The sequence below is a fragment of the Lagenorhynchus albirostris genome, chromosome 2 (genome assembly GCF_949774975.1).
Source record: "Lagenorhynchus albirostris chromosome 2, mLagAlb1.1, whole genome shotgun sequence".
Taxonomy (NCBI): Eukaryota; Metazoa; Chordata; class Mammalia; order Artiodactyla; family Delphinidae; genus Lagenorhynchus; species Lagenorhynchus albirostris.
This window is the reverse complement of record NC_083096.1, coordinates 157,505,539-157,530,913: the sequence shown is the minus strand read 5'-3', so window position 1 is coordinate 157,530,913 and position 25,375 is coordinate 157,505,539. Positions and strand designations below refer to the sequence as shown.

Here is a 25,375-nt window from a genome sequence, read left to right as displayed (position 1 = left end):
CCTCTTCTCCAGATTCTTTCCCTCAACAATCTTCTGTTTAAATTTAAAACAAACACAAAATCTTCTTTTTTTTTTTTGCGGTATGCAGGCCTCTCACCGTTGTGGCCTCTCCCGTTGCGGAGCACAGTCTCCGGACACACAGGCTTAGTGACCATGGCTCACGGGCCTAGCCGCTCTGCGGCATGTGGGATCCTCCCAGACCGGGGCACGAACCTGTGTCCCCTGCATTGGCAGGCGGGACTCTCAACCAGGGCACCACCAGGGAAGCCCTTCATTTCTCATTTTACCTGATTTAAGGCTTCCAGGCTTCCATTCTCTCTCCTTCCTTGAAATCTTACTGGTCTGCTGAAACTGGTTACTGGAAGAACTTCAGTATCTTTGTGCTTATCAATTCTAATGGTCTCCTCTCAGCCATTATTTTTCCTCAAAATTTGTGCAGCATTAGATACAATTGACTACCTTCCTGACATTCTCTCCATTCTTGCCTTCCTGCTTTCTTTTTATCACTTTGGCTTCATTTCTCCTCTACACCATCTCCTTTGGGACTCTCTAATCTTTGGGGCATTGGCAGTCTCAAGGGCTTCTGCTGTTACTCTTGTTTGAGGAGTTGTGCTACTGTGAAAAGAGCACCAGCTCCACTTGTGAGTACCTCCGCTCTAAAACTTTTAGGTTTGTCTTTGATAAAGAATAACATTAAAAATCATATAACGTTTAAAAATTTTCATTTGCCTCTTAAGTCCTTTCTCCATTTTCATATATTCTGGACAAAGAAACTGAGTACTGTATGCCCTCTAACTGTCTGGTATTTTTTTCCATTTCCACTCATTCTGCTCTTTACTGAAAATGCCTCCTTCCTATCTCTACATTTCTAAATAATAGCCAGTCTTCTGTGATTTGTGATGCTGGAAATAATCCATAGTAGTAAACATAGTAGTTTATCAATATCCTCTCCATTTGTACTTGTCACTTCCTGTATAAAATAGAATTATATTATAATTTTCTGTGTAAGTTTCTTGTCTCCCCTCTGGAATCTAATTTCCCTAAGAAAATGATTATGGTCTAATTTAAGTCTCCACTAACAGATCCTATAAAATATGCCCATAATGAATAGTTCTTGAGTGACATAGAGACCAGTTTACCCCAGGTTAATTCAGAATTTGCCTCCTTCATGTGAGAAAAATTATTTTCTATTTACTTCTGTTCACTTCTTTTTATTAGCTCCAAATCTTATGTCTTAAGGTTCACTTAGTATATTTTTTTTAGTATAGTTTTTTTTTTTTTTTTTTTTTTTTTGCGGTACGCGGGCCTCTCACTGTTGTGGCCTCTCCCGTGGCAGAGCACAGGCTCCGGACGCGCAGGCTCAGCGGCCATGGCTCACGGGCCCAGCCGCTCCACGGCATGTGGGATCTTCCCGGACCGGGGCACGAACCCGTATCTCCTGCATCGGCAGGCGGACTCTCAACCACTGCGCCACCAGGGAAGCCCTTTTAGTATAGTTTTTATCCCCTGGCTTTCAAGTAAAGTGTCATGAGGACAGTTAAGGAGAATGCTGCTATTATCTTACTTGACCTCCAGAGACCAAAGAAAACACCTCCAACTGTTTTTCAAGCTTCGAGATATTCTTTTCATTTTACATTTTTTATTCATGGCTTGATAGAAGTCTCATAGTCATTGGGCTTATGGCTCTTGTTCAGGCTAACTGAAAATATTCAACTTCATACTTTCTTGAATTAAATACTAATAAGGAAAAGGAGAAGGGAATTCCTACAAACTCCATCTCTGTCCTGAGGGAATTAGTGTTTTTGAGCAAAGATCACTCAGATCCTTGACGTAGGACCGTATTTGTTTTAAAAACAAGTAAAATGATTGTTAAATCCCAACATTATTACTTATTTATCCTAGGCTAAGTGCAGAATTTTGTTTAAATAAGAAATTATTAATCTTTTGTTTTTTCAGTGTGGATAAAAGTACATTAAAGTGCTGTCTGCCTCATTTCTTTCTAAATGTTTTCTTGTTTTTTTTAATCTTTTCTGAGGACAGAATCTTTCCTGCTATCCTAAGTGTCAGATAGGTATTATTGTAGAAAGAAATTCTGCACTAGGTCATAGTTCTTACTCTTGCCATTTGTCTAATAAGCATTTGACCTTGGTCAAATACTTAATGTCCCTGAAACTGTTTCCTGATTTATAAAATGGCAGTAATACTTTACCTACCACTTTCTTATGAATCTTGTCAGGATCAAATTAGAAAATGTATGAGTGTGCTAAGTGCTTCACATGTATTATCTCATTTAATCTTCACACCAACCCTATATAGAAAGTGGTCGTTTTACAGATGAGAGAAACTGAAAAAAATTGCCTAAAATTCCATAGCTAGTAAGTAACAGAACTAGAACTGGAACCTGTAGAGCTGAGCTCTTAACCAGCACACTCTATTACTAATGTCCTTTGTGAACTACAAAATGCCACATAACTGTACAGTAGTGTGCTTAGTTTGCCAAATAGATTACTGACCAACCATTGCCCTTAACATCAGTAGTCTGGTCACCTCTTCTTATATGTAGCACACAAATCTTTGCTTCATTCTCCATTCCCTTCTCAAACTTTCTATTACTAATTTGTAGGTGTTGCTGACTAGACAAAGGTTTTATTTTTAGTGATTTCTCCTTCTAGGGGTTTCACGGACCAGCTGCGTAAGATTTCTAAAGATGCAGGGATGCCCATCCAGGGCCAGCCTTGCTTCTGCAAATACGCACAGGGGGCAGACAGCGTGGAGCCCATGTTCCGGCATCTCAAGAACACGTACTCTGGGCTACAGCTCATTATTGTCATCCTGCCAGGGAAGACACCAGTGTATGGTAAGGATATTGTATTAAGATTGCATTTTTCCTCAAGTACTCAGTCTTCCTTTTAGGGACTTAAACTGGAAGTCCAGTGGTTAAGACTCTGCGCTCCCAGTGCAGAGGGTATGCGTTCAATCCCTGGTTGGGGATCTAAGATCCTGCTTACCACACGGCACGGCCAAGAAAAAAATATTCCTTTTAGAATTATGCTAACACATATCCTAAAACTATCAAACATTAAAATATATTTTATAGCTATAGTATTTAAAACCATGTATTGTTACTATAAAAAGACAAATCTGGAGAGCAAACTAAATAGTCTGAGACCCTGTGAAAAGAATTTCAGTAAAGGAAGCATTACAAAACAATGATTAAGGGAAGAATTATTTATTAAAAATGTCATTGAGATAACTTGAGTATCAGTATAATGTAGCAGTTAAAAGCACAGGCTCTGGAGTCAGACTGTGCTGCTTAATACCCAGGTTTTGCCAGGTATACTACCTGTGTGATACTACCTGAATTACTTAACCACACAAAGCCTGAGTTTCTTCATCTATGAAATTAGGATACTACAAATACCTAACCCGTAGAAGGTAGCTGTAAGGATTAAATAAATTTACATATGTAAACTGGGTCTATGATAGCACCTGTCATACAGTGAATGCTCAATAAATGTTAGCTATTATTATTGTAAACAAGTTAAAGTGTATGAGATTAATATGTTAAGTATAAATCATTGAAACATGGAAAAACACAAAGAAAGTATAATTTTCAAACTACTGAATGGAGTATAATTATTTAAGCTTAAAATGATAGAATTCACATAAGAAAATTTGTTAGATTTGACTGCATGAAAATTAAATTTTCCATACATCACAGGTGTCTAAAATTAAAAGGAAACCATAGAACGTGAAAAATATTTGCAGCAAATGGAGACAGCAAAGGGCTAGTTTATTATTAGTTAAAATATCCATATGGATCTGTTATTGCATTCAAAGGAAAAAATTTTTATATTCTCCTACATTAATGAGCAAAGAATATAAACCAAAATTTCTCAAGAAAAAACAAGTAAATATTTGAGAAAATGTTGGTTTTCACCAATAAAGAAAAGTACAAATTAATAAAAGGAAAATTTTTATGCTACTAAATTAGCAAATATATTTAAATACTGTACTACCCAGTGATTGTGAGTATGCAGTGAATCTAGTATTTTAATATATTGCTGATGACAGTATAAATTGATAATATCCTTTCATCGAAAGTATAAAAATGTGCTTGCAGTCAACAGCTCAGTATTTCCCATTCCAAAAATATGTTCAAAGAAAAGAATTCATAATGTAGAAAAATCTCTATGTACAAAATTTTCATAATGATATCTATGACACTGAAAAACTACTAAGAACTGGTTTTAAACAGTAAGTTGTATGTTGGTGAAATAATATGCAGTGATTAAAAATAATGGTTATAAAATTTGAAAGATATTTTTTAAGTTGTGATAAAATACAGAAGGTGTTAAACTCAAAGAATTTGTAAATCAAGGTAAGAACAAACAACTGAAAAAGACAAAGGACATAAAAAAGAAATGCAAATGGTCAATTATCAATGCAAAGATGCTGAGCCTCATTAGTCATTAAAGAAATATGAACTAGAACAAATTATTTTTCACCAACAATGATAATACCCATTTTTGGCAAAGGCATGAATAAATGTACATTCTCATACACTGTTGATGGGAGAGAAAGTTGATATTACCATAGCCTCCAAGCTGATATTCTTGCCTTCATTCCCTCTAATTCACTTTCAGTGCATTTTCTACACTGCTTCCCTCAGTGATTCAGTGAGTAATTTTTCTAATTAATAGATTTTATTTTTTAGAACAGTTTTAGATTTACAGAAAAATTGAGCAGATAGTATAGAGAGTTCCTATATGCCTTCCTTCCCCTGTACACAGATTTCCCTTTTTTTTTTTTTTTTTTGCGGTACACGGGCCTCTCACTGTTGCGGCCTCTCCCATTGCGGAGCACAGGCTCCGGACGCGCAGGCTCAGCGGCCATGGCTCACGGGCCTAGTCACTCCGCGGCATGTGGGATCTTCCCGGACCGGGGCACAAACCCATGTCCCCTGCATCAGCAGGCGGACTCTCAACCACTGTGCCACCAGGGAAGCCCCAGTTTTCCCTATTTTTAACATTTTGTATTAGAGTGGTACATTTAATGAACCAGTATTGATAAATTATTATTAACATATTGTCCACAGTTTACATTAAAGTTTACTCTTTATGTGTACAGGTCTATGGGTTTTGACAAATCCATAATGTCACGTATCTACCAGGACAGTATCAAAGAATAGTTTCACTGCTCTAAAAATCCCCTGTGCTCCACTTATTCATCTCTCCCTCCATCTCCTCAAACCCCTGATAACCACTGGGCTTTTTATGTCTCTACAGTTTTACCTTTTCTAAAATGTTATATAGTTGGAGTCATATGGTATGTCCCCTTTTCTGATTGGCCACTTGCAGTTAGCAATATTTAAGATTCCACCATGTCTTTTTGTGGTTTGATAAAGCCATTTCTTTTTAATGCTGAATAATATTTAATATTGCATTGTGTGGTTGTACTACAGTTTGTTATACATGTACCTGTTGAGGGTCATCTTGATTGCTTCCAGTTTTGGGCATTTATGAATAATACTGCTCAAACATGCATGTGCAGGTTTTTGTGTGGATATAAGTTTCTAACTCAGTTTGGTACATAACCAGGAGCACAACTGCTGTATCAAATGATAAGACTGCCAAAAAGTGACTGTACCATTTTGTATTCCCATCAGCAGTGAATGAGAGTGCCTATTGCTCTACATCCTCCTCAGCATTTGGTATTGTCAGTTTTTTGGATTTTAGCAATTCTAATAGGCATGTAGTAGTATTTTATTGTAATTTTAATTTGCAGTTCGTTAATAACACAATATTGAGCACTGGACTTCCCTGGCAGTCCAGTGGTTAAGGCTCTGCGCTTCCACTGCAGAGGGCACGGGTTCAATCCCTAGTTGGGGAACTGAGATCCTGCATAACTGTGCAGCTTGGCAAAAAAAAAATAGAGAGAGAGAAAGAGAGAGAGGGAGAGAGAGAGAGCACCTTTTCATGTGCTTATTTGCCATCTGTATAGCTTTGATGAAATGTCTGTTCCAATCTTTTGCTCATTTTTTAATTGATGTGTTTGTTTTCTTATTGTTCAGTTTTAAGAGTTCTTTGTATGTTTGGATACAGGTTTTTTATCAGATACCTATTTTGCAGATAATTTTCTCCTAGGCTGTGGCTTGTCTTTTTTTTTTGCGGTACGCGGGCCTCTCACTGCTGTGGCCTCTCCCGTTGTGGAGCACAGGCTCTGGACGCGCAGGCTCAGTGGCCATGGCTTATGGGCCTAGCCGCTCCGCGGCATGTGGGATCTTCCCGGACCGGGGCACGAACCCGCGTCCCCTGCATCAGCAGGCAGACTCTCAACCACTGTGCCACCAGGGAAGCCCTTGTCTTAAGTGTCTTTCATAGAGCACAAGTTTTAAATTTTAATGAAGTCCAAATTTTAATAAAGTCATCAATTTTTTTCTTTCACAGATCATTTTTGGTGTTATAGTCTAAGTTTTTATACTGTGTTATCTTCTAGTAGTTTTATAGTTTTCCTTTTTTACATATAGGTTTGTAATCCATTTTGACTTAACTTCTGTGAAAGGTGTAAGGTCTGTATCTAGATTTTTTTTTTCTTTTTTTGCATGTGGATTCCAATTGTTTCAGCACCATTTGTTGGAAAGATTATCTTTCTCCATGAAATTGCCTTTGCTACTCTGTGAATGATTGACTATATTTGTGTCAGTCTATTTCTGGACTCTATTTTGTTTCATTGGTCTGTCTGTCCATTCATTTGCTAAAACCACACTGTCTTGATTAATTTAGCTTTGTGATAAGTCTTGAAGTCAGATAATGTCAGTTCTCTGACTTTGTTCTTCTTCTTCCCTGTTGTATTAGCTAATAGGTCTTTTGCCTATCTATATAAACTTTAGAATCAGTTTGTCAATATCACAAAATAACTTGCTGAGACTTTTGTTGGGATTACATTGAATCTATAGATCAAGCTGGGAAGAATTGACATCTTAATGTTAAGTCTTCTATCCTTGAACATGGAATATCTCTTTGTTCAGAGCTTCTTTGATTTCTTTTATCAGAGTTTTATAGTTTTCCTCATTTAGATTTATATCTAAGTATATTGTTTTTTTCTTTTTCTACTATAAATGGTATTGTGTTTTTAATTTTAAATTCTAGTTCATTTTTAGTATTTAGGAATACAGGTGATTTTTGTATATTTATTTTGTATCCTGAAACCTTGCTATAGTCACTTATTAGTTCCAGGAAGCTTTTGTCAATTTTGGGGGGTTTTCTGCATAGGCAGTCATGTTCTCTATGAACAAAGACAGTTTTATTTTTTTCCTTCCCAGTCCGTATACTTTTATATCCTTTTCCTTGTGTTAGCTAGGAATTCCAATACGATGTTGAATAGCAGTGGTGAGAGGAGACATTCTTGCATTGTTTCTGACTTTAGGGGGAAAACATCTAGTTTCTCAGCAGTAAACATGATGTTAGCTATAAGCTTTCTATAATTGTTATTTATCAAGTTGAGGAAGTTCCCCTCCAGTCCTAGGTTTTTTTGTTTGTTTCGTTGGGGTTTTTTGCGGTATGCGGGCCTCTCACTCTTGTGGCCTCTCTCGTTGCGGAGCACAGGCTCCGGACGCGCAGGCTCAGCGGCCATGGCTCACGGACCTAGCCGCTCCGCGGCATGTGGGATCTTCCCGTACCGGGGCACGAACCCGTGTCCCCTGCATCGGCAGGTGGACTCTCAGCCACTGCGCCACCAGGGAAGCCCTCCAGTCCTAGTTTTGCTGAGAGTTTTTATTATGAATGGATGATCGAGTTTGCAAAATGTCCTTTTCTGCATCTGTTGATATATGATCATATGATTTTTCTTCTTTTTTTTCTCTTAATGTGATTAATTACTTTAATTGATTTTTGAAATGTTGAACCCAGCCTTGCGTGCCTGGGATAAATCCCACTTGGGGATGGTATATAATTCTTACACATTGTTGGATTCAATTTGCTAATATTTTGTTGAAGATTTTGCATCTGTGTTCATGAGAGATATTGATCTGTAGTTTTCCTTTCTTGTAATGTCTTTTTCTGGTTTGGGTATTAGGGTATTTTGGCCTCAGAATCATGAGTATTTCCTCTGCTTCTGTTTTCTGGAAGAGATTGCAGAGAATTGGTTTCATTTGTTCCTTGAATGTTTGGTAGAATTCGCCAGTGAAACCATCTGGGCCTGGTACTTTCTTTTTTTGGAAAGTTGTTAATTATTGATTCAGTTTTTTTAATAGGTACACACCTATTCAGATTATCTATTTCTTCTGTGTGAGATTTGGTAGTGTCATTCAAGGAACTGGTCCACTTCATGTAAGTTAACAAATTTGTGGGCCTAAAGTTTTTCATAATATTCTTTTATTATCCTTTAAATGTCCTTGGGGCCAATGACCCTTTTTTCATTTCTGATATTAATAATTTGTGTTGTCTGTTTTATTCTTGATTAGTCTGGCTAGAGGTTAATGAATTTCTTTGAACTTTTCAGAGAACTAGCTTTTTGGTTTCCTTCATTTTCCTCTGTTGATTTCTTATTTTCAATTTCATTGATTTCTGCTCTAATTAAGATTTTTTTCCTTCTGCTTGTTCTAGGCCTATATTGTTCTTCTTTATCGTTCTAAGGTAGAAACATAGATTATTGATTTTAGATCTTTCTTCTCTGCATTCAGTGCCATAAATTTATCTCTTAAGTACTGTGCATCACACTAATTTTGGTAAGTTGTATTTCATTTTCATTTAGTTTAAAATATTTTTAAATTTCTCAAGACTTTTTCTTTAATCCATGTCTCATAGAATTATATTGTTTAATATATAGATATTTTGGGATTTCCTGGCTATCTTTCCATTATTGATTTCTAGTTTAATTCCACTGTGGTCTGGGACCATACTTTGTATGATTTCTGTTCTTTCAAATTTGTTAAAGTGTGTTTTAGGACCATAATGTGGTCTTCCTTAATGAATGTTACATGTGAGCTTGAGAAGAATGTGTATTCTGCTGTTATTGAATGAAGTATTTTATAAATGACTCTTAGAATCAGTTGATTGATGGTACTGTTCAAGTCAGCTATTGAATATACACTTATCTTCTGCCTGCTGGATCTGTCAATTACTGATGAAAGTACATTGAAGTCTCCACTATAATAGTGGATTTGTTTGTTTCTCCTTGCAATTCTATCAGTTTTTGCCTCACTTGTTTTGGCATTCTTTTCTTAGCTGCATACATGTTAAAGATTGTCCTGTCTTCTTGAAGAATTGACACTTTTATTATTATGTAATACCCCTCTTTATCCCTGTTAATCTTCCTCGTTCTGAAATCTACTTTGTGTGAAAAAATACAGCAACTTCAGTTTTCTTTTTCTTGGTGTTAGCATGGTATATCTTTCTGTATCACTTTATTTTAGAATTGGTTTCTTGTAGGCAACATGTAGTTTGGGTCTTTTTTTTTTTTTGGTTGCGGTGGGTCTTAGTTGCAGCAGGCAGGCTCCTTAGTTGTGGCACTCAGGCTCCTTAGTTGTGGCATGTGAATTCTTAGTTGCAGCATGCGAGTGGGATCTAGTTCCCTGACCAGGGATCGAACCCAGGCCCCCTGCATTGGGAGCGTGGAGTCTTAACCACTGTGCCACCAAGGAAGTCCCTGGGTCTTATATTTTATCTTCCCCTCTTTTTCTCCATTTTATGTTTTTTTTAAAATAAATTTATCTATTTTTGGCTGCATTGGGTCTTCGTTGCTGCACGTGGGCTTTCTCTAGTTGTGGCAAGCGGGGATACTCTTTGTTGCGGTGCGCGGGCTTCTCATTGCGGTGGCTTCTCTTGTTGCGGAGCACAGGCTCTAGGCGCGCAGGCTTCAGTAGTTGTAGCACGCAGGCTCAGTAGTTGTGGCTCGCAGGCTCTAGAGTGCAGGCCCAGCAGTTGTGGCGCACAGGCTTTGTTGCTCCGCGACTTGTGGGATCTTCCTGGACCAGGGCTTAAACCCATGTCCCCTGCATTGGCAGGCAGATTCTTAACCACTGCGCCACCAGGGAAGCCCCTCCTTTTTATGGTTTTAAATGAGCATTTTATATTATTCCATTTTCTCTCTTACATCAATTATACTTTTTTTTTTTTTACTTTTAATGGTTTCCCTAGAGTTTGCAGTATACACTTAACAACTAATCTGAATTTGCTTTCGATAATTCTGTACCACTTCACCGATAGTGTAGATACCTTAGAACAAAGTATTCCCAATTCCTCCCTCCCCCTTACAATATTTCTGTCATTCATTTCACCTATCCATAAGTTGTAACCACACAATATATTGTTGCTATTATTATTTTGAACAGTATCTCTTAGTTCAGTTAAGAATAAGAAAGTAAAAGATTTTATTTTACTTTTATTTATTCCTTCTCTGACCTTTTTTTTATATATAGATCTGGACTTCCGACCTGTATACTTTTCCTTCTTTCTGAAAAATGTCTTTTATCATTTCTTTCAAGGCAAGTCTACTGTCAACAGATTCCCTTAGTTTTTATTTGTCATATTTCCCCTTCACTTTTTAAAAAATTATTTGCTTATGTTTACTTATAAATCAAATTATCTACTCACATAGTTTCAAGTGTTAAATCATTCTGGAATTCTTATTTTCAAAAACAGCACCTTTATAGCTGTCATCCCATTTGTTTTTTTCATAGAAAAACTCTTTCATCATCTGCCACTTTTTAAATTTAATTTTTGTTTATTGAGTGCTGCTGCCTGTATTTCAGTTTCTTCTGTAGTCCTGCCCTGTTTTGCCAGAACCTTGGGACCTCTACATTTGTCTCATGTTGGTGTAGGTGATGCCTTCTATAAATCAGTCACTTGGTGTCATTTTTTTTTTTTTTTTTGGCCGCGCTGCGTGACATGCAGGCTTTTAGTTCCCCCACCAGGAATTGAACCCCTTGCAGTGGAAGCGCAGAGTCTTAACCACTGGACCACCAGGGAAGTCCCAGGTGCCAAATTTTGATTGTAGTTTTCATTCCTTCTGAGGTACTGTTTTCATAGGAGTGTTCCTGAATTAACTTTTTTTTTTTTTTTTTTTTTTTTTGCGGTACACAGGCCTCTCACTGCTGTGGCCTCTCCTGTTGCGGAGCACAGGCTCCGGACGCGCAGGCTCAGCAGCCATGGCTCACTGTCCCAGCCGCTCCGCGGCATGTGGGATCTTCCCGTACCGGGGCACGAACCCGTGTCCCCTGCATCGGCAGGCGGACTCTCAACCACTGTGCCACCAGGGAAGCCCCTGAATTAACTATTTTTAAACAAGTTTTTGTGTATATGTGTGATAAAATATACATAACATAAAATTTACCATTTTAACCACCTTAAAGTACACAGTTCACTGGCATTAAGTATATTCACAGCATTGTGCAACCATAACTACTGTCCATTTCCAGAACTTTTTCATCATCTCAAACAGAAACTCTGTACCCATTAAATAGTAACACCCCATTCCCCTACCCACCAACACCTGGTAGCCTCTATTCTACTTTCTGTCTCTATGAATTTACCTATTCTAGTAACTTATATAAATGGAATCATATAATACTTATCCCTTTGTTTCTGGCTTATTTCACTTAGGGTAATGTCCTCAAGGTTTATCTATGTTGTAATATGTATCAGAATTTTCTTCCCCTTTTTTGTTGTAAAATATACTAATATATAAAACAATAATTTACCATTTTAACAAGTATACAGTTCAGTGACATTAAGTACATTCAGTGTTGTACAACCAGCACCACCATCCATCTCCAGAACTTTTTCATCATCCTTAACTGAAACTCAGCACTAACTCCCCATCTCCCCTCCCTCAACCCCTAGAAACCTATATTCTACTTTCTGTCTCTATGAATTTGACTGAATAAATCATATAGTATTTGTCCTTTTGTGACTGTTTATCTCATTAAGCATAATGTCCTTAAGGTTTATCCATGTTATAGTACGTATCAGAATTTTCTTCCTTTTTAAGGGTGAATAATATTCCATTGTATGTATATACACGTTTTGTTTATCTATTCATCTATCAATGGGTACTTGGATTAGTTCCACCTTTGGGCTATTGTGAATAATGCTGCTTTGAACATGAGTATACAGCTCTCTGTTCCAGTCCTTCCTTTCACTTTTCTTGGGTATATTACCAGCAGTGATATTGCTGGATTATATAATTCTGTTTTAGTTTTTTGAGCAATTGCCTTACTGTTTTGTACAGAGTCTGCACCATTTTGCATTCCTATCAGCAGTGTACAAGGTTCCAGTTTCTCCACGTTCTTGCCAATATTTATTTATTTTAGCCATCCTATTGGGTGTGAAGTAGTATCTCTTTATGGTTTTCATTTGCATTTTCCTAATGATTAGTGATGTGGAACATCTTTTCATGTGTTTACTGAACATTTGTAGATCTTCTTTGGAGAAATGTCTATTCAAGTCCTATGGTCATTTTTATTTGGATTGTTTGGGTTTTTTCTTATTGAGTTATAGGAGTTAGTGTGTGTGGGTTTTTTGTACATGTTGTTTTGTTTTGCTGGTTGGTTGGTTGGTTTGTGGCCACACTGCACAGCTTGTGGAATCTTAGTTCCCCAACCAGGGACTGAACCCAGGCCCTTGGCGGTGAGAGTGTGGAGTCCTAACCACGAGTCCACCAGGGAATTCCCAGGAGTCAGTGTTTAATTGTTCCTGCAGTTAATGGCTTCATCAGCTTCTGCTTCTAATAAGCTGATCTTGGCTGTGATTCTTTGTATTCACCTGTTTTGGGGGTGGCAGTTTTCTCTGATGGATCTAAGACTAAGACAAGTCATTGATTTTCAGTCATTGATTTTTTGTTGTTGTTGTGAAGATGGAAATGATGACTTCTAATCTTTTGTGTGTTGGTGCTATAGTTAATGTCCAGAATGGTATTTTTAAGTACAAATCTGATTTTATCCCCTTCCCTATCACCCCCACTTCAGTAGTTCTTCATTTAACAATTGGTAAAATTGATATTTAAGATTATCTTCCAAAGGTTTGCATGTTCTAATCCGTGACTTTTTTTTTTTAATAAATTTATTTATTTTTTATTTTTGGCTGAGTTGGGTCTTCGTTGCTGCACACAGGCTTTCTCTAGTTGTGGCAAGTGGGGGCTACTCTTTATTGCAATGCATGAGCTTCTCATTGCGGTGGCTTCTCCTGTTGCGAAGCATGGGCTCTAGGCGCGCAGGCTTCAGTAGCTCTGGCACGAGGGCTCGGTAGTTGTGGCTCAGGGCTCTAGAGCTCAGGCTCAGTAGTTGTGGCACACAGGCTTAGTTGCTCCGCAGCATGTGGGATCTTCCCAGACCAGGGCTTGAAGCCATGTCCCCTGAACTGGCAGGTGGATTCTTAACCACTGCGCCACCAGGGAAGCCCTTAATCCATGACTTCTTACCTCTTCAGAATTCAGCTCACTTTATGCTTGTTTTTCCCCACAGAAACTCTTTGTTTATCCTCTTCCTTCTACCTGTATTGCTTCTCATAATCCATCTTCCACCCTTTACCAAGTAAACACACATTCTTTTGAATTTTATTTCAGACATCCCTTCCTTGGGGAAGCTTTGCCTGACCTCCCTGACAAGGTCAAATTCTCTCACTTTTAATATCTTACAGCACCTTGTTACCACTCCTTTATGTTGTTTCACAGTTACAATGTTAAATTTGAAGTTATTTAATTAATGGCTATTTCTCTGACTAGACTATAAGCTCTGTGAGGGCAAGAACAATGTCTCTCTTGACTTAACATTGTATATCCAGAGCTTCGCACAGTACTAGCATGTATTAGGTGGCTCGTTAAATATTTGTTGAATGAATTAATAAACCTTTTTAGAGGGCAAATTTTCAATATCTATAAAAATGTTAAGTATATATATCTCTGATCCCTCGATTCTACCTGTAGAAATTTATCCTGAAGCTATAGTTATACAACCAAATGAAAGTTAAATGTACAAGGATGTTATTCATAGCATTGTTTGACATAATGGAAACCTGGAAAAAGTTAAAAATATGTCGGTGTATGAGTAGTGGTTAGATACCTTATGGCATTTAAAAACAAAGTAACTGCTGTTGTTATAAATAATAAGGGCATCTATATATTGGCATTCAGAACATACTATATTATTAAGTGAATATGACAAGTTACACAATAGAGTGTATAGTATATTCTCAATTTTTGTTTAAAAGTGTTTTCCATATGTTATATATAAGAAGTTATGGGGCTTCCCTGGTGGCGCAGTGGTTGAGTGTCCGCCTGCCGATGCAGGGGACATGGGTTCGTGCCCCGGTCCGGGAGGATCCCACATGCCGCGGAGCAGCTGGGCCCGTGAGCCATGGCCACTGGGCCTGCGCGTCCGGAGCCTGTGCTCCGCAACGGGAGAGGCCACAACAGTGAGAGGCCCGCGTACTGCAAAAAAAAAAAAAAAAAAAAAAGAAGAAGTTATGGACACCAAACTCTTTATGGTAGTTACAATGGCAGAGAGGGGGAGAGGAACAGGAAACAGGATAAGGAAAGGAACAGGATAAAAACCTTTATACAGTAATACCTCTATATTTCTAAATTAAAGTTTAGAGAATCGGATTGAAAGCTATAAGTATACTGTGATTATAACTGCATTAAAATAATGCAAATGAGAACCTTATTGGAAGAGAGTACAATTAAATACTAATAAGGGTTTATGTATGATATTTTTCTCTGGTTTTTCGGTTATTGTGGTTATACTATTTTTGTGAAGACAAAAGTATGCTTCCTTATATATGAAGAAAACAACTGGAAAAAATTATCACTAAATACTTAAGCTAATCTTCAAGGCAGTAAGTATACTTTATTTTTCAGGATTATTTTTCATATTTTATAGTTGTATATTGTAGAACACAGTTTTCACAAATGCTGGAAACAGTTCATTCAAAAGATCTAGTTTAAAAAAAAGATCTAGTTTATTTTAATTGGCTAGATATCAAGTTAAAACATTTAAGATAGACAGTATATTACTAATTGCACTCTTTTTTTTTTTTTAATTTTGGCCGCGCTCGGTCTTCATTGCAGCGTGAGGGCTTCTCTAGTTGTGGCCTGCAGGCGCAGGCTCCAGAGCACATGGGCTCGGTAGTTGCGGCGCACAGGATTAGTTGCCCCACAGCATGTGGGATCTTAGTTCCTCCACCAGGGATCGAACCTCCGTCCCTGCATTGGAAGGCGTATTCTTAACCACTGGACCACCAGGGAAGTCCCACTAATTGCACTCTTGAATGCCCTCAAAACTCTGCACATTTATATAATCAAATAAGGCAGTATAGGGAATTCCCTGGCGGTCCAGTGGTTAGGATCCGCGCTCTCACTGCAGAGGGCTCGGGTTCAGTCCCCAGTCAGGGAATTAAAATCCCACAAGCCACGCAGCATGGCTGAAAAAAAAAAAAAAAAAAGGCAGTATACTTTAAATTTTAATAGCATTGTTTCAGTATTGGTATAAGTTTTGGTATCCTGTAATACAGTGATGTATTTCACAAGGGGAAACATACATAGCAGCTTAATTTTCAGTAAAATTTGCCTTTTTATAACCAGAGGTATCTGTATTTGTTCCACAGCGGAGGTGAAACGTGTTGGAGATACACTTTTGGGTATGGCTACACAGTGTGTTCAAGTCAAGAATGTAATAAAAACATCCCCTCAAACTCTCTCAAACCTGTGCCTAAAGATAAATGTTAAACTTGGAGGGATCAATAATATTCTTGTACCTCATCAAAGGTAAGATAAGCTAATCACCTAATGAAATATTAATTTTTCTCTGTATTGCCATATCTAACACCTGTGTAAGAGACAGCTTTGTTGATTCCTGCCAAGGAAAATAAGTAGACGTTTTGGCAAAAACTTAGGAGTTTTGATTGGCAAAATTTACAAGATTTCTTTATGAAAAATCCCCTCCCATCTCCATTTTCATTTAGTGTGCAAAGTACCTCATCCCTGGCTAGAAAGTATTGAGGATTTTATTTATTTTTCACTGGAGAGCCCAGCTTGAAGAACTTTCTCATTGTTTGGTAGTCATCTTGAAGCTGGTGTCATGAGGCAACTCACTCACCTAGAAAGTGAGGGAAGCCTTTCTTCCCTCCTTTAGGGGCTTTGGGTGGAGTTGGATGGGGGGGCATGTCAATTAAGTAAATCAATTAAGGAAGCCATATCAACTCCTGGTGGAGTCAGTGGGACAACAGATGTTACTGTTATATCACCATCATGTCTAAGAGGTCTTAGGAAGTATGACACGTAATGACCTAGAAATAGGGTGCTGGGGAAGAGGCTGTTATTTGGAGAATTGAACAACAGGTTTCCTTTTAATAGTTGAAGCAACTAGGGCTCTAAAAAATTAAATATCTTGTTGACACAGAAGCTCTTTTTTTCCTGTTTTTCCATACTGCCTCTATTTCCCATCCCTATTAAATATGAGATTCATAAATGACATGAATATAGAATTTTATCAACAACTCCAAGAGCTAAGAGTCATTTGAATCTTAAAGGATACAGTTTTAAAATAAAATGAAGTGCTAGCTACTTTATGACTATTAAATGTATGTTACTCAAATTTTATACTTTTGGTCAGAGGCGGGGGAGTAGTAGAGTCCCATAATCCCTTCCAATGTGGTTTAATGATTCTTTATCTCCTTGAGAGATTACATTGGCTTAAAATGTAAGTAGGTTAAAGAATTATTGATACAAATCAGTGGATTAATATGAAGAAGTTTATCATTTTATGCCTATTAAGAATGCTAGCAGCAGTTGACCTTTGCAACCACCAGCACCGCTGCTTAAGGCAGAAAACTGCTCTGAATACTTCTCTTACTAGAGATTCATGATTTAAGAGAATAAAGCTGTCAGTAGTTCAAGCCTATGAAGTTGTCTGTAACGGACCTCCTCTGTGCTATGCCAGCAACTTGCAGTTGTGTTGCAGTAGTGTGAAATAGGTAAAAGAATAATGAAAAAAATGATCTAACTCTTTTTAAAACTGTGTTTAAGACCTTCTGTGTTCCAGCAACCAGTGATCTTTTTGGGAGCAGATGTCACTCATCCACCAGCTGGTGATGGGAAGAAGCCTTCTATTGCTGCTGTGAGTATCTTTAGACAGGTTTATCTTATCTAAAGTTTAGACAAAGATCAACATTTTGGTTTTAACTTTTTGAATTTTAATTACATTTTCTTTGAAACCAACTTTTATAAATATAAAGTTTAAAAAATATGTTTATAAAGTTTTATAAATATATATATCTATATGTAGATCTATGCAGAGCCAACTTTCAAATGTTCTTTGGGTTTTTTAAAAGAATGATTATTCTCTGGTTTGGAGGCTGCAAGTTCTGTATATATCTATTAAATGAAGTTTATTAATTATATTACTCAACTCTTCTGTATCCTACTTTAATTTGTCTGTTTGACCTCTCCATGGTTGTATATTTTCAGTTACCTTTTGTAATTCAGAGTTTGTTTATGTATTTCAGTAGTGTCTTTGTTACAGAAAGATGCATTACATATAAGTTTGCTGGATTGCATTTTTTTCAGTATAAAATATCTCATCTTTGTCCAGTTTTATACTTTGCACTTGAATTCTTTATTACTGCTCCTCTTACTTTTAACATCTGCCTGTTCTGTCTTTTGCCCACCTTTATATTTGTAACCTTTCTGTGTCAGTTCAAAAGTGTATTTCTTATAAATTTCATAAAGCCAGATGATATTTTACCCAACTTGAAAATTGCTTGACACACCATTGCAGAGCAATTATACTCCAATAAAGATGTTGAAAAAAGAAAGAAAGAAAGAAAATTGCTTGATTTTAACAAATGCCAACATTTTGAAAATGTCAACATATTTTAGGCATACTTGATAAATTTCAGAAATTAAACTGTAAGACTTTTTATATATTTTTTCTATCATTCATTATAATCTTTACTTTTAAAAATCTGATAAATCTTAATCTTTCCTTGAAAATGATAGTAATATTAAATTTTTCACTGATTTTTCCAAAGCTCTTTTCATTAATGAAGAAAATTGACTTTTATCTATTAATAAATTATATTTCCTTGTATTCTTAATGTTATGCATAAATTCTGTACATTTCAAGTGTCCTAGAGGTAGTATTGAGCAATCTCTGATATTCATTAAAATATTCCTAGAGAAGATAAAATAATACAAAATTTCTAAAGACTTACTTTGGATTTGCTATTTTAGGGTTGTTTTCCAAGGAAGTTTAAGCACATTTAAATTCTTTTGGACTTCTGGGTTGTCATTGTCCTTTTTTGCTAAATCCATTTCTACCAAATATTCACTTTCTTTTATAATTATCAGAGGTCTTGTAAACAGAATTTGATTATTTTTGCTATATATCTTCTATTCCCAAGAACTTAAAAACTAGTGTGAGAAACAATGTAAGTAATAAATGCCATATAGTATAATAGATACTACCATGATAGTGATGTAAATTAAAATTGCAAAAATCTGGTGTGTTGAGGAATTCCAAATGCAGGGAATTGGAATGTAGCATAGCAGACTGTGAGGCTTGTAAGATTTTGTAAGGCTTATTTTGCCATCAGAGGGGGTATGGATTTATTTTTAGCAGTGGAAAAGAAATGGTCAGGTTCCTTTTTTTTTTTTTTTTTTTTTTACTTAGAGAAGATTTAAAAAAGCAGATACAATTCCATGTACCTAAAGAAGTAGACAAGTTGTAGCTCACTTTTTAAAAAACTCTTGGTTATTTTCTAATCTGACCTAAGACTGAAGAGAAATGTAAGAATTTTCCATATCTTGGTTTCTAATAAGATGTTTAAATTACTGACAGGAATTTAGGTACTCTTTTGAAATAGTGTGGTTTTATTTATTTATGTTTTAATTGATATATAATTGACATATAACATTATTTTAGTTTCAGGTGTATAACATAATTTGATATTCATATATATTGTGAAATGATCACTACAATAAGTCTAGTTAACATCTGTCACCATACATAGTTACAAAAGTTTTTTCTTATGGGGAGAACTTTTTTTTTTTTTTTTTGGCTGCTCCGGGTCTTAGTTGTGGCACACAGGATCTTTCTGGTGGCTCGTGGGCTCAGAGTGCGTGGGCTCTGTAGTTGCAGCGTGAGGGCTCTCTAGTTGTGGCACCCAGGCTTAGTTGCCCCAAGGCATGTTGGGATCTTAGTTCCCTGACCAGGGATCAAACTGGCATCCCCTGAATTGCAAGTGCTGAGAACTTTTAAGATTTACTCTCTTAGCAATTTTCAAATATGCAGTACAGTATTAACTATAGTCACCATGCTGTACGTTACATCCCCATGGCTTATTTATTTTACATCTGGAAGTTTGTACCTTTTGAGCCATTTCACCCATACCCCACCCCTCTGGCAACCACCAGTCTGTTCTCTATATCTGTGAAATCAGTTGGGATTTTTTGTTTGTTTTTTGTTTTTAGATTCCACATATAAGTGGCATCATATAGTATTTGTCTGACTTATTTCACTTAACATAATGCCCTCAGGGTTCGTTCATGTTGTCACAAATGGCAAGATTTCATTCTTTTTTATGGCCAAATGATATTCTATTGTATGTATATGCCACATTTTCTTTATTCATTCATCCATCAATGGACACTTAGGTTGTTTCCACATCTTGGCTGTGTAAATAATGCTGCAGTGAACATGGAGGTGCAGAGGTCCATTTTTGAAGCATGACTTTGTTATAGATACTACCCTGGAAGAAAGAGAAGCTGGAGGTAGAATAACCAGCTGGTTCTTGGCCCAGGCTCTGATCACTGATGTGTGAACACTTTTAAATATTCTGGTTCCAGTGATCATGCTTCAGTAGATCTATGAGTGACTACAGTCAAGGAGAACTTATAAGTTCATGCTTCAGAGTTCCCTCTGCTCCAATCACATAACAATATTAAGAGACAGAGAGAAAAAATTAAGATAGCTGCTCTCAAAACCAAGATTTAAAATTTATGAAGCATAAGAGTTTTTAAGGTAATGCCAAAGTCATCTTGAATATGGCTTCTGGGATAGTTTGCTAAACTGTAAGAGCTATAAAGAGAAATCAAGAGTTTGAATGGACCTTTTTTATTTATCTCCTTCCTCTATGTACATCTCTTTGTCTTTCTATCCTTACTAATATTTAGGTTTACCAGCAACATCTGTAAATTAGAGCCAAATTGTTAAATATAAAGTACAGCCTACTTATGGGAAAATAGTTTTTGACCCTAGACTGTGTCTTTTATTTTGTTCTTCACTGGAATTATCTATTTTTATTACTTTCAAAATGAACTGTGATAAATAGTTAAGGTTATAATAAAATACAAATTTAAATGAAATCCTTTTTTTTTCAACTTTTTTATGGTAAAATTCATATTCATATAGTTTTGAATACCTTAATTTCTATGTTTTCTTTACTTTTTTCAACCTAGGTTGTAGGTAGTATGGATGCCCACCCAAGCAGATACTGTGCTACAGTAAGAGTTCAGAGACCCCGACAGGAGATCATCCAGGACCTTGCCTCCATGGTCCGAGAACTTCTCATTCAGTTTTATAAGTCAACTCGGTTCAAACCTACTCGTATCATCTTTTATCGGGATGGTGTTTCAGAGGGACAGTTTAGGCAGGTTGGTTGCCTGGGATTCTCATCATACTGTGGTTAAATCAGATACTGTGTTTATAATATGGTGTCCAGTTCTGAAGTTAGGAGCCTTAATTGAGAGTTCCTAAAGTCAAATTTTGATACTTCCTTAGATTTTCCCTTTTAAAATATTTACTGGATATGTAAGCCTTGATCGCTAAGACCATGCTCTGATAATAGTTAAAATGGAATAGAGAAGTATAATTAGCTGTGAGGTGATGAATTTAAGAAATTCTAAGTCTAAATCATTGTCTTACTTTGAAGTATGTATAGGAGAACAACTGACTAGATCAAGTCTTTCCATTTCATCTTCTCTAGGTATTATATTATGAACTACTAGCAATTCGAGAAGCCTGCATCAGTTTGGAGAAAGACTATCAACCTGGAATAACTTACATTGTAGTTCAGAAGAGACATCACACTCGATTATTTTGTGCTGATAGGACTGAAAGGGTAATCTTACATTTATTGTAATACTATTATAAGCAAAGGTTATCTAACATAGTTCATAGAGCACTTAACAAAGGCTCTCTGCCAACAGCAGAGTTTCTGATATATAGTAGTAGGTTACAGCAAAGCAGATTGATTATGAGTATAGGAGCATCAAAATAAGTTAATTTTTAACTTTCTAGAATTTCTAGTAACACTCCAAATGTTCAAAATCCCATTGTACTTTTTTGTTGTTGTGAAGAAACTCATAGTTTTAAAATTGTTCTTTTTATTCATATTTTCCTTAAATATTCAGAAGAAAAAAGGTATGTTCTATTTTTTAAATATCTTGTAAAAATTAATTTCACAAGCTAGGGACATTCTAGAGTGATTAGTGAAAATTCATGCAAACTAACTTTCATTTTCAGTGCTCTGCCCCCATCCTGTAAACCTTAGAGCAGAGAAATCTGAGGAGTACAAGGGTCAGAGTCCCCTTGGGAAAGGGGATCAATAGAAAAGACTGAAAAAGAAAGGAGTGTGTCTTGTCTTTGGTACATATTTGGTCTTTGATTACACTGGTTGTGTAGCTTTGGGCAAGTAACTTAACATCTCTGTGCCAGTTTCTTTCTGAGCAAGGCTTGGATAATATTAATATTTGCCTTATTTGGGTTTTTGAAAGGGTTTTTTTTAAATTAAAATGTGTAATGTACTTAGAACGGTGCTTAGGCACACGCTAAGCACTCAGTGGAGGTTACCTAGTTGTAGAGTGGTGATAATGGTGGTAGTGATAGAGAAAAAGAGGGCATAATGGCAGGCACTGTTCTGGATATTTTTTATAAATTTAGCTCATTTAACCCTCACAAACAACACTATGAGGTACTTACTATTATCCCCATTTTTCACAGTAGGAAACTGGCACGTGGAGGTTAAATTGGTAGAGCTAGGACTCAAAATAGGCAATCTGGCTCCAGAGTACTCTTAATCACTGTCCTATACCACATCTCTAATAGCAGTAATGATAGTTTTATTTTGGCCTCCGTGTTGTTAAAGGCCTGTGCCCCAAATTACATTTCTGTACCTAGAAAACCAAAGCTTTCTTCAAAAGTTAGATCAGGAAAACCTAAGTTAGATTTAATGATTTCTTGCAACTGATGTTTAATTGTGCCTTTCCTTCATTTGTTTGCTTCTCTTTCATCTTTGCTCTAAATCTACTAATCATAATAGATGAGAGATAATTATAAATGAGGAAATAGGCACAGAGAGGAAAATACTGTGCCCTAGATTTCATGACTAGAAACTGGTGGAGCTCTGATATGAACCCAGGCATTCTGCCGCCTCTCTAAAGAGAATAAAGCTTTTAAATATATATTAATTAGGAGATTTGTGTGTTAAGAATAGGCATAACTTAGTAGTTTATGAACTGTTTTCTTTATTTTGTGATTTGGTGAAGCTAGCTGGTTGGTCCACACAGATATAACTCCAGCCACCACCTGGTAACAGTCCCTCACACAGCAGAAATAATGTCTGAGTCAGTAAAAGAGTCTCTGATTTGTTAGCCTTCTAAACCTCGACTTACAATTAATGAGTTTAAATATGTTAGGGATAAGGAGGTAGAGGTAAGTATGTATATGCATTTAAAGTGTTTTATTAGGAGACTTTCATTATCAGGAGTTTCGAACTTTTTCATTTACATCATGTATTACTCAGAGAAAATCATGGTGTCTGTTTTCTTACAAGATGTTGAAACTGCTAATATAAAATAAAAGAAATAGGGCCTTTGCAGTCATTTCCATGTTTGACTCTCAGTTCTGCCCTTTATTGTATGCTATTGGGCGAGTTATTTTGTATTCCTGAGCTGTAGATTCCCCCCAGACAAATGGGAATAATACCTAACTTGCAGGATTATGAGGATTAGAAATAACGTATGTAAAGTACCTGGCATATAAATGGTTAACAAATGGTGACTCTAGTTGATGCTGTGGTCAGCATTCTTTCCCTCTAAAAATATAGGGTTCTCTGAGAAAAATGCTAATTTTCATAAAACTGCACATTCAAGAGTACCTGCTCTGCACAGACATCATAAATTGGAGCACTAAACGTAACTTTTTTTAAAAAATTTTTTTAAGTTTTCTACCTGTATTACGATCAACTACCAGCTAAGCATCAGTAGAAACTAATAACTTTGTTATCAGCTTTCACTTTCAGCAACATTTAAGAATAGGAACTAGGACTAGAATAAGGTCTGCTCTTAATGGCTGCTTAAGTAATATTTCAAGCCGAAAATAGTGAAACATGGGATCAGCCTATGTATTTATATCTTTTTAAAAGTGCTTTCAGACACATTCTTTACCTTTGTCTTGTTTGTTTAAACTTTGACCAAACAATCTAGGTCGGAAGAAGTGGCAATATCCCAGCTGGAACAACAGTTGATACAGACATTACACACCCATATGAGTTTGATTTTTACCTCTGTAGCCATGCTGGAATACAGGTAAGCCTATACTTTGGGTGAAATGTTTTTATTCAGGAACTTCTATTCTTAGGCATATTTTTTAAATCTCAGAAAAGAGAGAAAGAAATATTCTTCTCTACACATCAGATTGTTTCCACGTGAAATTAGAATGAAACTTTCGGTAACTAAATCATATCCCCTTTTTCACCTTGAGAGGGACTTATTTCTACGGAAGTACCAGAATATAAGTGTTTTAATAGAAGGCATCTCCCTAAACTATGTCCTTAATTTAATGCAAAACTTCAAAAAAATCTAAAATACCTGATTGTTCCTTTGATATATTCTTTTTCATAATAATACTTCATAGAAAACTTTGACACTTACTGGCAGATATTGAGCATGTGAAAGAGTTTAGTTGTAGAATTACAGCTTTAAGTTTCAGTTAAATAATTCTAAGTCTTTTCTTATTTTTCAGAAAATCTTTTTGTTAATTTGTTAGCTGTACTTAGTAAAACATAAGCTGTAATTGAGTGCTTCTCAAACTTTCCAGCAGCAGAGAGTGAATCCACATTCGCAGGATACCTGAGAGAATGTAGCCCAAAACTATTTTAGTTTACTTGCCATTGATTAAAATAGAAATTTCAGGAAGATGTAGCTAACTGTATATCTGAATCTTAAAGCTTTATATGTCCCACATACACTAACCACAGTTTCACTCTTAGGGCTTTAAAATTATTGTCCTACTCATTTATATATGTTCTTATAACTGCTTCTGTTTACAGTCAATGTGGTACATTTTCATGGTGGGTGGTAACAGCAAAACAAAGTTAAAAGTACCTTCTGAGATAAAATCTATTATCATTCGAGTACATATTTTAACCTTAAGTTTCTCTCCATGTATCCCAAGGAACCCTACTGCTATGACTTTTTAGTTAATATAATGGAGGGGGAAAAAAGGTTCTCTATTCACGTAAATTTTAGAAATGCTGGTCAAACAGATTGTTTTTTTACTCTAGAACTTTTGGATACCATTGACATGCAAATGGTTGTTATGAATTTTCAGGACAGGACTATTTCTCCAATGTATTTAACCAGAAACTTTAGGGACCAGTATTTTGGGGGGACACCAAATTGAAACTTTGCTCTAGTCAGCAAATAACCAGGAATATTTCACAGGGACTTTCTGGGCTTTCTCTAGTTGCAGTGAGTGAGGGCTACTCTTCCTTGCAGTGTGCGGGCTTCTCATTGCCATGGCTTCTCTTGTTGCAGAGCACAGCCTCTAGGCGTGCAGGCTTCAGTAGTTGCAGCATGCAAGCTCAGTAGTTGCAGCACATGGGCCCTAGAGTGCACAAGCTTCAGTAGTTGCAGCACATGGGCTCAGTAGTTGTGGCACACAGGCTCTAGGGTGCACGGGCTACAGTAGTTGTGGCACACGGGCTCAGTAGTTGTGGCTCACGGGCTCTAGAGCACAGACTCAGTAGTTGTGGCACACAGGCTTAGTTGCTCCATGGCATGTGGGATCTTCCCAGACTGGGGATCGAACCCATGTCCCCTGCATTGTCAGGCAGACACTGTGCCACCAGGGAAGTACCCAAAGACCGTTCTTTACATGTCTTCCCAGCTTTATTAGACTTTTCTAACTTCTCTGAGATCAAAAGGAGGAGTCTTATATTTTAACAGCTAAAATTAAAATCGAATCATTCCTAACCAGTATGAGATAATTTTTTTGTATCACTACTTTTAACTTTACCAGTGAACAACAGATCCTTTAACAACATTTTGGCCAAATTCTGTAACTTCTTGACATTTATGTTGGTCATATTGGTGTTTA

General features: G+C 36.6%; 1 protein-coding gene across 1 annotated transcript in view; it reads left to right on the top strand.

The window, feature by feature from the left end:
- The window catches only part of AGO3 (argonaute RISC catalytic component 3), a 127,943-nt gene that overhangs the window by 78,792 nt on the left and 23,776 nt on the right, over nucleotides 1-25,375 (top strand). Inside the window, exons 12-17 of the mRNA XM_060140571.1 lie at nucleotides 2,673-2,857; nucleotides 15,603-15,762; nucleotides 17,023-17,113; nucleotides 20,455-20,649; nucleotides 20,982-21,116; nucleotides 23,482-23,583. Coding sequence (XP_059996554.1) covers nucleotides 2,673-2,857; nucleotides 15,603-15,762; nucleotides 17,023-17,113; nucleotides 20,455-20,649; nucleotides 20,982-21,116; nucleotides 23,482-23,583 — 868 coding nt within the window. The remainder of the gene's footprint in view (nucleotides 1-2,672; nucleotides 2,858-15,602; nucleotides 15,763-17,022; nucleotides 17,114-20,454; nucleotides 20,650-20,981; nucleotides 21,117-23,481; nucleotides 23,584-25,375) is intronic.